The sequence below is a fragment of the Prionailurus viverrinus genome, chromosome B2 (assembly GCF_022837055.1).
Source record: "Prionailurus viverrinus isolate Anna chromosome B2, UM_Priviv_1.0, whole genome shotgun sequence".
NCBI lineage: Eukaryota > Metazoa > Chordata > Mammalia > Carnivora > Felidae > Prionailurus > Prionailurus viverrinus.
In genome coordinates, this window is record NC_062565.1 from 40,246,683 (window position 1) to 40,259,303 (window position 12,621).

General features: G+C 49.9%; 1 protein-coding gene across 2 annotated transcripts in view; it reads right to left on the reverse strand.

Annotated features, from left to right (window-relative positions):
• CCND3 (cyclin D3) overlaps positions 1 to 11,667 on the reverse strand; it is a 98,390-nt gene extending 86,723 nt beyond the window's left edge. The window contains exon 1 of one of the 2 annotated variants that reach the window (XM_047857858.1): positions 11,423 to 11,667. In XM_047857858.1, coding sequence (XP_047713814.1) covers positions 11,423 to 11,428 — 6 coding nt within the window. In that variant the 5' untranslated portion in view covers positions 11,429 to 11,667. The remainder of the gene's footprint in view (positions 1 to 11,422) is intronic. The other variant, XM_047857856.1, reaches the window with a different exon arrangement.
• Positions 11,668 to 12,621: the final 954 nt, after the last annotated feature.

The window sequence follows — 12,621 nt, forward strand, 5'->3', positions numbered from 1 at the left end:
GGCACCAACATTCTGCCAGCCACATGGGCTGAAACATTCTGGGGTGGTCCTGACTACTCTCATTTATTGCGGGCATCCATGGTAGCCTAGTAGGAGAGACGGCCTGCAAGCAGAAAACTATGACATACTTCATCTTATAAGGATGCCTGGTGCTCAACTGGGGAAGGCAGAGCAATTTCACAGGGCAGATGATTATTCATACCTTCCTACCAAAAAATTACTAAGTTCTGTTGTTTTTACCTTCAAAATATTTTGCCAAATCACCCCCTTGTTTCCATATCTACTGGCCTCACCCTAGTTTCAATCCTTGTTACATCTCATGTAGACTCTTTCTTGCCAACTCTATTCTATTACTGCCCTAGAAATCATCTTAAAACAGTCTGACCGGGGCGCCTGGGTAGTTCAGTAGGGTTAAGTGTCTGACTCTTGATTTCGGCTCAGGTCATGATCTCATAGTTCATGAGTCCTGTGTCGGGCTCTGCATTGAAAGGGTGGAGCCTGCTTGGGATTCTCTCTCCCTCTCTCTCTGCCCCTCCCCACTCACAGTATTTGTCTCTCTCTCTCAAAATAAAAAAATAAACTTAAAAAAAAACAGAACAAAAAACAGTCCAGGGGCACCTGGGTGGCTCAGTCGGTTGAGCGTCTGACTGTAGCTCAGGTCACGATCTCACGGTTCATGGGCTCGAGCCCCACATGGGGCTCTGCACTGATAGCTTGGAGCCTGGAGCCTGCTTCAGATTCTGTGTCTCCCTCTCTCTCTCTCTGTCCTTCCTCTGCTTGTGTGTTCTGTCTCTAAAAAATAAATAAACGTTAAAAAAAAAAAAAGGCCTGATCATGTCACTTCCTTGTTCAAAAGCCTTAAGTGGCTCCCCATTACCTACTAAATAAAGTCCAAAGTCCCCAACCCAACGCTGTTGATTTGGCTTCTTCACCAATCATTCTATGTTCCACTAGGGCCACAGGATCTAAACCAGTTCACAAATTCTCCCTTTCCAACCACGTATCTGAGGCCAGGTTTTCTTCATATATATCAACCAAAATAACACACTGCAACAAATTAAAGCAGAAGCAGACATGATAATCCAGCTGTCTTCTATTAAGTTAGGCATTAAGGAGATTTGCAAAAATGTAAAATAAAGCCACACTTCTCACTAATTTTTATTTTATTAAGTAGGCTCCATGCCTAACATGGGGATTGAACTCATGAACCCTGATGACCCCGAGATCAAGAGTTGTATGCTCCACCGACTGAGCCAGCCAGGTGCCCCCACTCCACTAATTTTTAATAATTTAATAATATAATTATTTTATAAAAAATAGGATGCTACATTCACACGCAGTGAGTTTTTTTTACTGTTACTTTAAATGAATTCATATCCTTTTAATTTCTCATTTAAAATTAGAATGTCAATAACCACAACCTTCAAAAACAAAAATTCTTTGGGATTCTCAATAATCTGTAAGGGTGTAATGCCCCAGGCCTCTCCATTCTTTTTTTTTTTTTTTTTTGACGTTTATTTAGTTTTGAGACATAGAGAGACAGAGCATGAACGGGGGAGGGTCAGAGAGAGAGGGAGACACAGAATCTGAAACAGGCTCCAGGCTCTAAGCTGTCAGCACAGAGCCCAATGTGGGGCTCGAACTCACGGAGTGTGAGATCATGACCTGAGCCGAAGTCGGTCGCCCAACCGACTGAGCCACCCAGGCACCCTAGGCCTCTCCATTCTTTACAGCCATTCATGTCTCAACCTCTCTGGAGTCTTTAAACCATTAAAAAATAATAATAATAACAAGAAGTGACATAGTAAAAATAATTATTGTTATAAAAATAATAGTGATTCTAGAGATAGCCACTATTTTAGAAAGAAGCAACCACAACACAAAGAATAAGTAAGCCTAATGATTGTCATAGAAATAGGAATCGAAAAATGATTATTTCTACAGTGTGGCTCTCAGTAAAAAAACTCAGATATTCAAAGAAGTAAAAAATTACAAAAACCACACCATTTAAAATTGCTCCTGGGGATGGGGCGCCTGGGTGGCTCAGTCGACTGAGCAACCGACTTCGGCTCAGGTCACTCATCTCACGGTTTGTGAGTTCGAGCCCTGCATCAGGCCCTGTGCTGACAGCTCACAGCCTGGAGCCTGCTTCTGATTCTGTCTCCCTCTTTCTCTCTGCCTCTCCCCCACTCATGCTCTTCTCTCTCTGTCTCAGAAATAAGTAAACATTAAAAAAATTTATTTTAATAAAATAAAATAGCTCCTGGGGCGCCTGGCTGGCTCAGTCGGGAGAGTGTGCGACTCTTAAACTTGGGACTATGAGCTGGAGTCCCACGTTAGATGTAGAGATTACTATAAATAAATAAATACATAAACTTTAAAAGAAAAGAAAACAGCTCCTGAATCATTTCTCCTGAAGTCCAGTCCTCTTTTCTTTTCTTTTCTTTTTTTTTTTTTCAACGTTTATTTATTTTTGGGACAGAGAGAGACAGAGCATGAACGGGCGAGGGGCAGAGAGAGAGGGAGACACAGAATCAGAAGCAGGCTCCAGGCTCTGAGCCATCAGCCCAGAGCCCGACGTGGGGCTCGAACTCCCGAACCGCGAGATCGTGACCTGGCTGAAGTCGGACGCTTAACCGACTGCGCCACCCAGGCACCCCAACTCTTTTATTTTCTCAAATGGTATCTCTGAGAAGAAATTTCTGGTTAATCCACCCAAAAGCAACTGCTCCTTCCTCCAGATTCCCCCAGCACTGCCACTCAAACCTTTCCTGTGGCCCAGGGAGCCCATAAGAACCCAGGAGCAAATGCCTACCGAATTCCTTAATGTGCCAATTTAACTATCACAAATTCAATTGTATCCACTGGAAGGGATACTAATCAACCAGAGAAACTTAGGTATTATTTATACAATGTGATCCCTTACCTCAAGCTCAACATCATGTTCTACCAAGGACATGGCCATCTGTTCCAACGATAACTGTCTATGCTGGACATTCTCAGAGATGGGGGGGAGAATGCCTAAACTATGTATCCTGTGTTTTATGAGCAGTTTAAGGAGACTTTAATAATAATTTTGAGGTGGATTTGTTTTTACACTGACCTTGAACCCAGCACTGCACAGAATGTGGCTCTGCTATAAATGAGGAATGAACAAGACCTCTGAGCCTTACAGATGTTGTTGGAGGGACATTCCAGGTGGGTGAGCCCAGGATCCTAGGCCTGTGCAAGCCTGTCCTCTGCACAGGGCATGTGGCATCCTTCCTGGGCCAGGGTGGCTGCCCATTTCTGGGTGGGGTATCTCGAAAGTAAAGTTTGCAGGGCCAGCACAAGGACGCAGCTTAACCACTGACTCCAGAGATGTGCCCTCAGCCACTACCCTGGAGCCACACCCTGATCAAAGCCTGAGACTGGGGGACAGAAAGGAAAGGAACAGGAGCGTTGGAGGGGGAGCTGGAGGAAAAACTGGTGTGCACCACCACCACAGATGGGGCGGCTGTGGTCGGGCTGATTCATCCAGGGCTCCCCAGATAGGTCAGGGCCCCAGCCCCACCTAGCAAAGCTCATATCGCCACCACCCACTCCTGCTTCCTGGATCTTGTGTGACACCTGACCTGCCTGCTGGGGCAGGGCTGGGTCATTCTCGCTCCTTCCTTTCCTTCTCGCTTGGCTTAGTAGACAACCTTGAAGCTCCGGCCAAGAGCACTGAGGGATGGAGAAGGCCCTGGGATTGCCTGGGGTACGTGTACCCACACCATCACAGCTCCGCACAGAGATGCAACACACAAATACACCATCACACAAGGAGGCAGCCCAGGCATGTACCAGCCTGCTCTGTGTGTCCTGACGCTGTGTTCAAGACAGCGTCTCAACAGGACCTGGGGTTCCCCCTGGGAACCTGGGGTCTTCTCACACTCCCTCTGGCGGGTGGGCACACACTCAAGTGCACACACACAAGCACACACAACGTGCAGGAAAAGTCTGACTCGGGTCGGAGTTCTTTCAGCTACCAGGCTCTCAGAATGGACTGGCTGTATGACCTCAGGCAAGTTACTTAACCTCTGTGCCTCAGTCTCTTCATCTGTAAAATAAGGGAACCTCGCAGGATTCTTGGGGAGAGTGAGAAATGAGTTAATAAACACGCATATTTTTTATAAACGTACTGACCTACTAACGGTACATTCTCTCCACAGGCATTCACAACAGTCCCTGGCATAAGGAAGTATTGTGCAAAAGATATCATTATCTGCAATATGTTTGCTGCCATGTGCCTGGGAAGAAATGAAGGTTCAGAGAAAATCCACACAACAGATTCCCGCAAGGAATGCCAAAAATGACTCCCAGAAACTGTGTCAGAGGAAAGGCAGGGAAGAAGCAGGACTTTCTGAGGACGACCCAGGAGGCACTAAGCTCATGTCCAGTGGTTGCAAAGAGTTTTTTTGAGTTAGAACTCAAGAGGCTGGGCCCAAGCAGAAAAAGACTGTCTCCTTGGAGACAGAGAGACCCAAGAGAAAAACTCAGCCTGGTCCTAGAGGTGGAATCAAGTCAACTCCAGGAAAAAACAGAGGTGGCCTCTAGCACCAGCAGGTACCAGCACCAGCTGACTAGAAGGAAAAGGGAGAGGGCCTGGTAAAAACTAGAGTGTTCCACACTCTGGCCTATGCTCAGCTACCCGGTACTTCTGAGAGTCTGTAACCCCAAGATCCTCTCTCACTGTGATGAAAATAGATTGCACATGTGAACAGCCTCCAAGTTTGTGGTTCTGCAATAGATACTGTTTAAAGAAAAGGGGATGGAGCTGGAAGGAAGGGGAAACACAGCCTTGACTCTCGGGGGCCTGGTGTTGGGAGGAAGCAGGCCTCCCTCCTCTCCATAATCCAAAGACAGCTTGTGATAGCCACTTGCCAGAGAGGCGTAAACCCTCCCCTGGGTCTTATCCAGAGCGGATTCCTCGGCCCCCAGCAGTGAGCTTAGGAAAGAGTCTGTGAAGGATAGACAGATGCCTTCCTGGGGACAGGCAGCCTGGGGGCCCTCTGCGCCCCCATCCTTTCTCCCCCACGCCGGCCCCTCTTCCCATAGCCTCCAACACTTCCAGCTGGAGCCTAAGGTCTGCATCTGAGGCCCTGCTCTGCTTCCTTTCCCAGAACTCAGAGCCCCCAGGGGAGGGGCAGGAGGAGCAGCCTGGAGGGAAGAGAACAGAGGACAGGAGGGAGGGCGAGTTGGAGCAGACAAAGCTGGGGCCAGAACTGGGAGTTTCTGGGACAGTCCCAATTTCAAGTATTCTGTCCAACTGTCTGACCACAGGCCAGAACTTGTGGGCTGGTATTTATTGCAGAAGAAAGGATGAAATGGAGTCATAGGTAGGACAGTGAGGAAAGGAACCAGGGCTGTCTCTTTGTTTTGGGATAGCCCCCATGCCCACTGCCAGCAGCTCAGGCTGGAGGACGATGAGGAGGACAACATCCTAATGGAGGTGTCACTTATGGGGACTTATGACCTGTTTGGCACTCGGCAGGGCTTTGTGTGCATGATGTATACATGTGGTCCGCACCCTAGTGCACAAGGTGGGCTCTGAAGCCTCGGCTCCTTACTCTGTGTAACTACTGTGTGCCTCAGTTTCCTTGTCTGTAAAGACATAATAGTGCCTCCCTTGCAGAGATACCGTGAGGACAAAAAAAGATAGTACTTGTCATATAGTATGCATTCAAGGAATATCAGCCATTATTATTATTATTTTTTTTTACTTTATTGTTTTTTAGGGAGAGAGAGAGTGCACAAGCTGGGGAGAAAGGCAGAGAGAGAATCTTAAGCAGGCTCCGTGCTCAGCACAGAGCCCGACGTAGGGCTCGATTCCACGACCCTGGGATTGTGACCTGAGCTGAAATCAAGGGTCAGACACTCAACCGATTGAGCCACCCAGGAGCCCAATATCAGCCATTATTAACCCCCACAATGACCCAGCGAGGTAGGGACTAGAGTCATACTCACTTGACAGATGAGGAAATCAGTTTCACGCAAGCAGGAAGGAACCAGGCTCAGACTCAAACCGGTGTGGTTTCTCTAATGGGTGCTGACTGTCTTGACCACTCCACGAGAGAAAGCACAGAGGAGGGGTTCTGTGCACAAACCTTACAGCCAAATGGCCAAGTCAGACTTTCAGCTCAGCCCCTGACCAGCTGTGTGAATAGAAGCCAGCTGCTTAACCCTTGTGCCTTGCTTTGTTCATCCACACAGTGGGCATCCTGCCTCATAAGATTGTTGGAGGGGGATACAGGAGTTATGAAATATTTTGAACATTACCTGTTATGGCCTCTTTCTCTGGGCCTGCCCTCCATGGTGCCCTCTGGCCACAGGGCTTGTAACTGCACTCTGTCCCTGTGCACACTGGGCCCTGCCTGCTGGTGCCTGGGCCACTGGCTCTACGCCTTTCTAAGGGCCTAAGGGGGCACCAAGCAACCCCTCTCCTACCCCTTGTTCCTAGACAAAGCCTGGGCCTCTGCTCTCTCATCTTAGGATGGCTGTCTCCAGGGAATTTCAAGCAGGGTGGGAGAAGTGGCCACTGAGGGCAAATGGTTTCAGAGCCACAGCTTTTGAGGCCCCTTAAAGGATATGACATGGCATGCCTTTGAAGGGTATGAAAAGCCATGCCCACGAGGGCTACTGGCCTGGCCCCCTGCTCTCAAGGCATGGGTCTTTCTAGCTCAAGGGCAAAGGAAGGTCAGGGATAGGGAAAAGGTGTGGGAGGGAGGGGCTCCAGGGTGGGAGACTAAGAGTGCATTTTATGGGGGTTGCACTGGGTCAAAAGTGGCTCCCTGGGCCCTGGTGTGTAGATGGTTGGGGATGGGATTGGGGAGAGGACCCATGAAACCAGCTGGCGGCTAAAGGACCAGATGGCGCTCTTTACCCAATTTTAGCAGTCCGTGGACAACACTCTGGGCAACAGCCCCACCTGGTGGACAGACAGGGACCATCATGGGCCAAGGAGCCCGGCCAGCCAAGGGATGACCCAGAAGGGGGAAGGAAGCCGGTGAATAATCACATGGGAGGTCTGGAGGTGTTAGAAGCTTTGAGGTCTTCTCCTAGCTTAACAGAAGCCCCTCCTACGCATGTGCCCTAGACTCCCTTAGACGAGGAGCTCACTTCTTCAGACGAGGATTAGGCAATTATTTGCTAGAAAGTTCTTATGCTTTTTGGAAATCTGCCTCTACCAGTCCCCCACCCCCTACCTGGGGGCTTCCAAAGGCACCCTTTCAAATATTTGAACACAGCTATAATATCCCTCCTAAATCTTCTTATTCAACCATCCAGAGTTTGACTTCAACCTCTCACCCACTATATCTTTTCTTCACATGGTGATCCTTTGTTAATATATTAATTTCCAAGGAATCGCTTCCAATTCTATACCTAAGCCACCCCTACCCTAGCAACAGCGTTTTAAAAGCCTCTTTGGATCTCAACCTCCTGCTCTTCAGGGTCTGATATACGCTGATGCTCTGATTTGGGGGTTAATTTAAATGTCAAGAGCACAGGCTGTGAAATCAAATAGGCCAGTGTTCAAATCCGGGCTCTGCCACTTACTAGCTGTGTGACTTTGGTGAAGTTTCTCAGCCTCTCTGGGTTTCAATTTCCTCGTCTGTAAATGGGGTTAGAGGTATTTACCATCTGGTGTTGTGCTGAATGTCAAATGAGATAAGGCAAGTAAAACCCTTGGGACCATTCCTGGTTGAATAATGCAGCTCCTAAGTGGCCATAAGCACATTTCTCTGAGTTTAGGGCTGGAGGGAATGCTTTGGGGAAGAGAGAGGTGAAAGAGCAGAGAAAGGGAGAAAAGAAGGCCTTCTGAAGTCACTCGGCCTTTACCAACCAGTGAGAATCCCAGGTGAAATCCAACAAAAGGGTACCTTGCTCTAGTCCCATTTCCTGGGAGGCTTCTGGCCAACCTCCCTCACTCCCCACCGCCACCACCACTGTAACAGGGGCAGGTCCTGACAACTCTTTGAAACTCGGAGGGTTTAAAATTTAAATGTCTTTGAGGGCAAGAGAAACACACCAAAATAAACATACCTACTTCTGAACAGAGAAAGGGAAACTTGGCAGGCGCCCCAGAACTTTCCCCACCCCCAACCCTCCCTAAACTTCCTCTTGTGGTTTCTCAAGAGTACAACCTGTTCTCCTCGGCCAAGAAAGCGCCTGGGCAGGGGGCTGGGCATGCCAAGGGTTCCACCGCACCCTGCACCCTACCCTGTGACGAGGGAGAAAAGTATGTGTGGCAGAAAAGTCGCCTGGAGGTCTATATAGTTCTGAATGTCACAACCCGCTAACCTGTTATCTTGATGTGGCCACCCACTACCCTTAACTGCCAGCATCAGCACCCATCCCCCCCTCCCCCAAGACAGATGCACAAGGTGGTTTGACTGCAGGCATAGGACCACTTCAGGCCTCCCCAGATCCGTGCAGAGGGCTCTAGTGAAAAACCTAGAGTTTCAGAAAGGTAATGGAAAGGTGGCTGGAATCCCATGGAACCTCTGCCCTGTGGCCTGGCTCCCATCATGGGCAAGGTCCCAGCCTGCTTGGAGGGATGGGGTCAGATACACAGATGTGGCTTTGGGGTACGGCCTCTGTGGGGAAGACAGGGGAACATCTTAAGACTGCTTCTGCTACTTGACCATGTTCCTTACTCAGCTACCAAGATGGACTGTTCCTCTTGGAATCTTCAAATATAAAAGTCTCTGCTATTTTCAAAGATTCCCAGCAAAAGAGGTATCTTGGTTTCCCACATCCCCAGATTCTGGCACATCACATCCATGTTGCTTTCTTCCTTGCATCACACCTGTTTGTTCCTCTCAGTGAGTGAGGCTTATTCAAGAAATCACATGCACTCACACATGCGCACACGCGCGCACACACACACACACACACACACACACACACACAGGGCCATAAGGAAAGCATACCAGCTCTGTGTAGTCCTTACAAACCTACTCCAGACCTGCAGGGGCTCCAGGTAAACCATTACCAGCACCAATGCTCAGCTAAAAGGTTTCTCTCCTCTGTACCACCCAAGACACAGGACCTTTTGGAAACTCCTAAGTCCCTGGCTCAAGTGGACATTCTTTTTTTTTTTTTTAATAAATTTTTTTAACATTTATTTATTGAGAGACACAGAGCATGAGCAGGGGAGGTCCAGAGACAGCGGGGGACACAGAATCAGAAGCAGGCTCCAGGCTCTGAGCTGTCAGCACAGAGCCCGATGCGGGGCTCGAACTCACAAACCGCGATATTGTGACCTGAGCCAAAGTCAGACGCTTAATCGCCTGAGCCACCTAGGCGACCCATCAAGTGGACATTCTATGTGGTCAATCAAGGAGGCAGGCTAGTCTGGTGGTTAGGTACAGGGGCTCCCAGGTCACGTGCCCTGGGTTTCAATCTCAGCTCTGCCATTTATTTCTCGTGTACTTTTTTTTCCTAATGTTTATTTATTTTGGGGAGAGAGAGCAAGCAGGGGAGGCGCAGAGAGAAAGGGGATAGGTGATCAGAAGTGGGCTCTGCATTGACAACAGACAGCCCGCCGTGGGGCTGGAACCCACGAACTGTGAGATCATGACCGGAGCCAAAGTTGGACGCTCAACTGACTGAGCCACACAGGTATCCCTCTGGTGTACTCTTTAGAAAAATGATTTATTGGGGCACCTGGATGGCTCAGTTCGTTAAGCGTCCAACTCTCGGTCTTGGCTCAGGTCATGATCTCATGGTTCATGAGTTCGAGCCCCACGTCGGGCTCTGTGCTGACAGTCAGAGCCTGCTCAGGATTGTCTCTCTCTCTCCCTCTCTCTCTGCTCCTCCCCCACTCACGCTGTCTCTCTCTCAAAGTAAATAAATAAACTTAAAAAAATAAAAGAAAAATGACTTATCTCCTCTGTGCCTAGATTTCTCATCTATACAATGGAGATAAGCCTACTGCTTACCTCATAGGACTTATGATTAAATGAGACATTACACCCCAAACATTTAGTACCATATTATGACAGTACTATAGAAGTGTTAACTGGTATTCTGAACCCTTCAGGTAAGGAAACAGAAAAGAGGAGGCACTTAGGACCACGGAGATCATGGTCTCAAGGACTAGGACCCTACCGGAATTCTCAGACATGCTTTTGATTCCAAATTCCAGGCAAAGTGGAAGTTCTGGCTTCTACTATCCCCAACATCTAGCCTGTGCAGACAGAGTTATGACCATAGCAAACAGGTGGTGAATGAATTCATCAGATGTTGTGTCAGTCATCCCTCCAAGGAGCCCAGGGACTGAAAGAACAGAAGATTCTGAAGGAATGCATTGGGAGATCCAGTTCTCTTCACCCATGTCTGGTCCCTAAGAGAACTGAGGTGGGGGGCATAGAGGAAACAGTGGAAACAGCCCTAGAGTCCGAAGATAAGGAGTGGGTACCCCAACACTGCGTGGATGGATTCTTAGGGACCAGCTCAGACACATGCCTTTCCCTGAATTCATCGTGTTCATTCCCACCTCTTCTTCATGCCTAGATGGTGAGTTAAAAACAGCAGGAATGCCTTCTGGGTCCTCATTGTATTCCAATGCCCAACACCACGGTCAGGGTTCAGTTCAGCTCTGTAGAAGGAACAAGTGCCCCCCAAAGACTTCCTACCACTTCTCTGCCTGGTGACTATCCATCACTCAGAATCTAACTCCATGTCCTCTTCTTTCTGAAGTCTTGCTAGCCAGCACAGCTTGGTGCTTTGTCTCGGTTGTTCCATGACCCACACTAGTTACAGAAGAATAACATCATGGCGCCCCTCAGCATTCCATAAACCCTAGACACAGAGGAGGTGCTCGGTGTTCGCAAATGAAACCATTATGCTTCCTTAGTAACGGTAACCAATTTCTGCAGGTAACTGTCTTGGCAATACATTAAAAGACACAGAAGAGGCTTCTGTACCCATCAGACACACCAGACGGACGAACACTGAGGGCTCCCTCCTTCCAGTCCTGTCCTCTGACCTCCCCTCTCCGTTCTGCCTGGCAGGAGGACTCGAAGGCTCCTTGCCCACGTTGGTTCTGCCTTCCTACTCGCCTCCCGCCCCTATGTCTGGAGTATGAAGTATGAAGAACCACAACTCAGTGAAGGCCACTGGGCTTCTACATCAGCTTGGAGAGGGGCTGCACGGACAGAGCTTGGGGCTTTGGGGGGCTACTCTGCCCTTCAAATACGTACAGAACGGCTCACTCGGAGAGAAAGTGAGTCTACCTTTAGGGCAACAACGGGGAGGTGATGACAGAGCGGTGACCTCCTTAACCCACCCATCTCGGACCCCTACCCCAGGCGTCCAGCCTGAGTTTGGAGGCCCCAGAGAAAGGTGAAGACGCTGACACCCCATCTATCTAGGCTGTGCCAGCCTTCAAGCCTACCTCCATAGCAGGTGAGCCCCCCGGAGCAAGGATTGTGGCCTCACTGTCCCGCCGCCTCGGGCTTCCGTCTTTGGGGGGGGTTGGGGGTCGCCACCTCCAGCTGTGCCGAGGGGCGTGCACCCCTCCGCCAGGCGCCTCAACACAACCAGTCTCCACCCCCGCAGGCGCCGCGTGTTTACAAAGTCCGCGCGGCGGATCCCGAGTTTAAAGCTGGGCAGGAAGTGGGGAAGAGGGGGCGGGGGAGACAAAGGAGCTGGGTGCTGGGTTCAGCTAAAGTTTGGGCCCCGACTCCTCCCCGCGCTGCGCGCGGCCCGCCCTGCAGACCCCGACCCACGTGCCCTAGGTGAGGGGGCGGGGAACGCCCCCAGGCTCAGGTGAGCGGATGGGGCGAGTGTGGCGCAGGTTCCCAGATCTCTGTCTTCTAGGCGTGCGCCTTTCGTCCACGCGTGGCGCAGGAAATGAACAGCAACTTTATGTGCTGTTTCTTGACTTACTATATGTCTGGCACCGGGCCAGACCCTTTGTGTGTATTAGTTCATTTTCTTTTCTATCAATCCCACCCCAGTTTCACAAGAGGGAACTGAGGCACAGTAAGGTTAGGTAATGTGCCCTGACTCACATCTGGTGAGTGTTAGGTTTCAAACCCAGCGTCTGCGCCCTCCCAGGTACTCGCAGACGGAGCAAAATGAGGCGCGGTGCGGTCCCCCTTCCTACACGGAGAACCCCCACCCAGAAGTGGCTGATGAGCGAGTACAACACAGAAAAACACGAGCACCGCGTGGACGTACCGCTCTGGGGAAAGAGGCAGGCACCGGATAGATGCCCGCCTCCTGCGCCTCCCGGCTTGCCCCGCAAATACCTGCGGATTGAGGGGGAGAAGGCAGCGGGATGCAGAGGAAGACCCGGGCTATCTGATCGTAAGGCTCTAGTTCCAAGTGGGCCACTGGCGGGCTGCGGGGCCGTCAGCACAAAATAGGGTTTCCCCAAATTGAATCACCTGGAGAGCTTCACAATACCGATTTCCAGGCCCCTTCCCCAGGGAGTGAGTCAGTGGGACCGAATGGGATCCAGCTAGGTGTTGCTAACAATCAGCCAAGTTTGGAGCGTTCCAGGAATGTGCTCTTTATGAGAAACGATTTCACCAGAAACAGGTGTGAGACCGAGGACGCATCTTCTTGGCCAAATCAGAGGCTCACTGG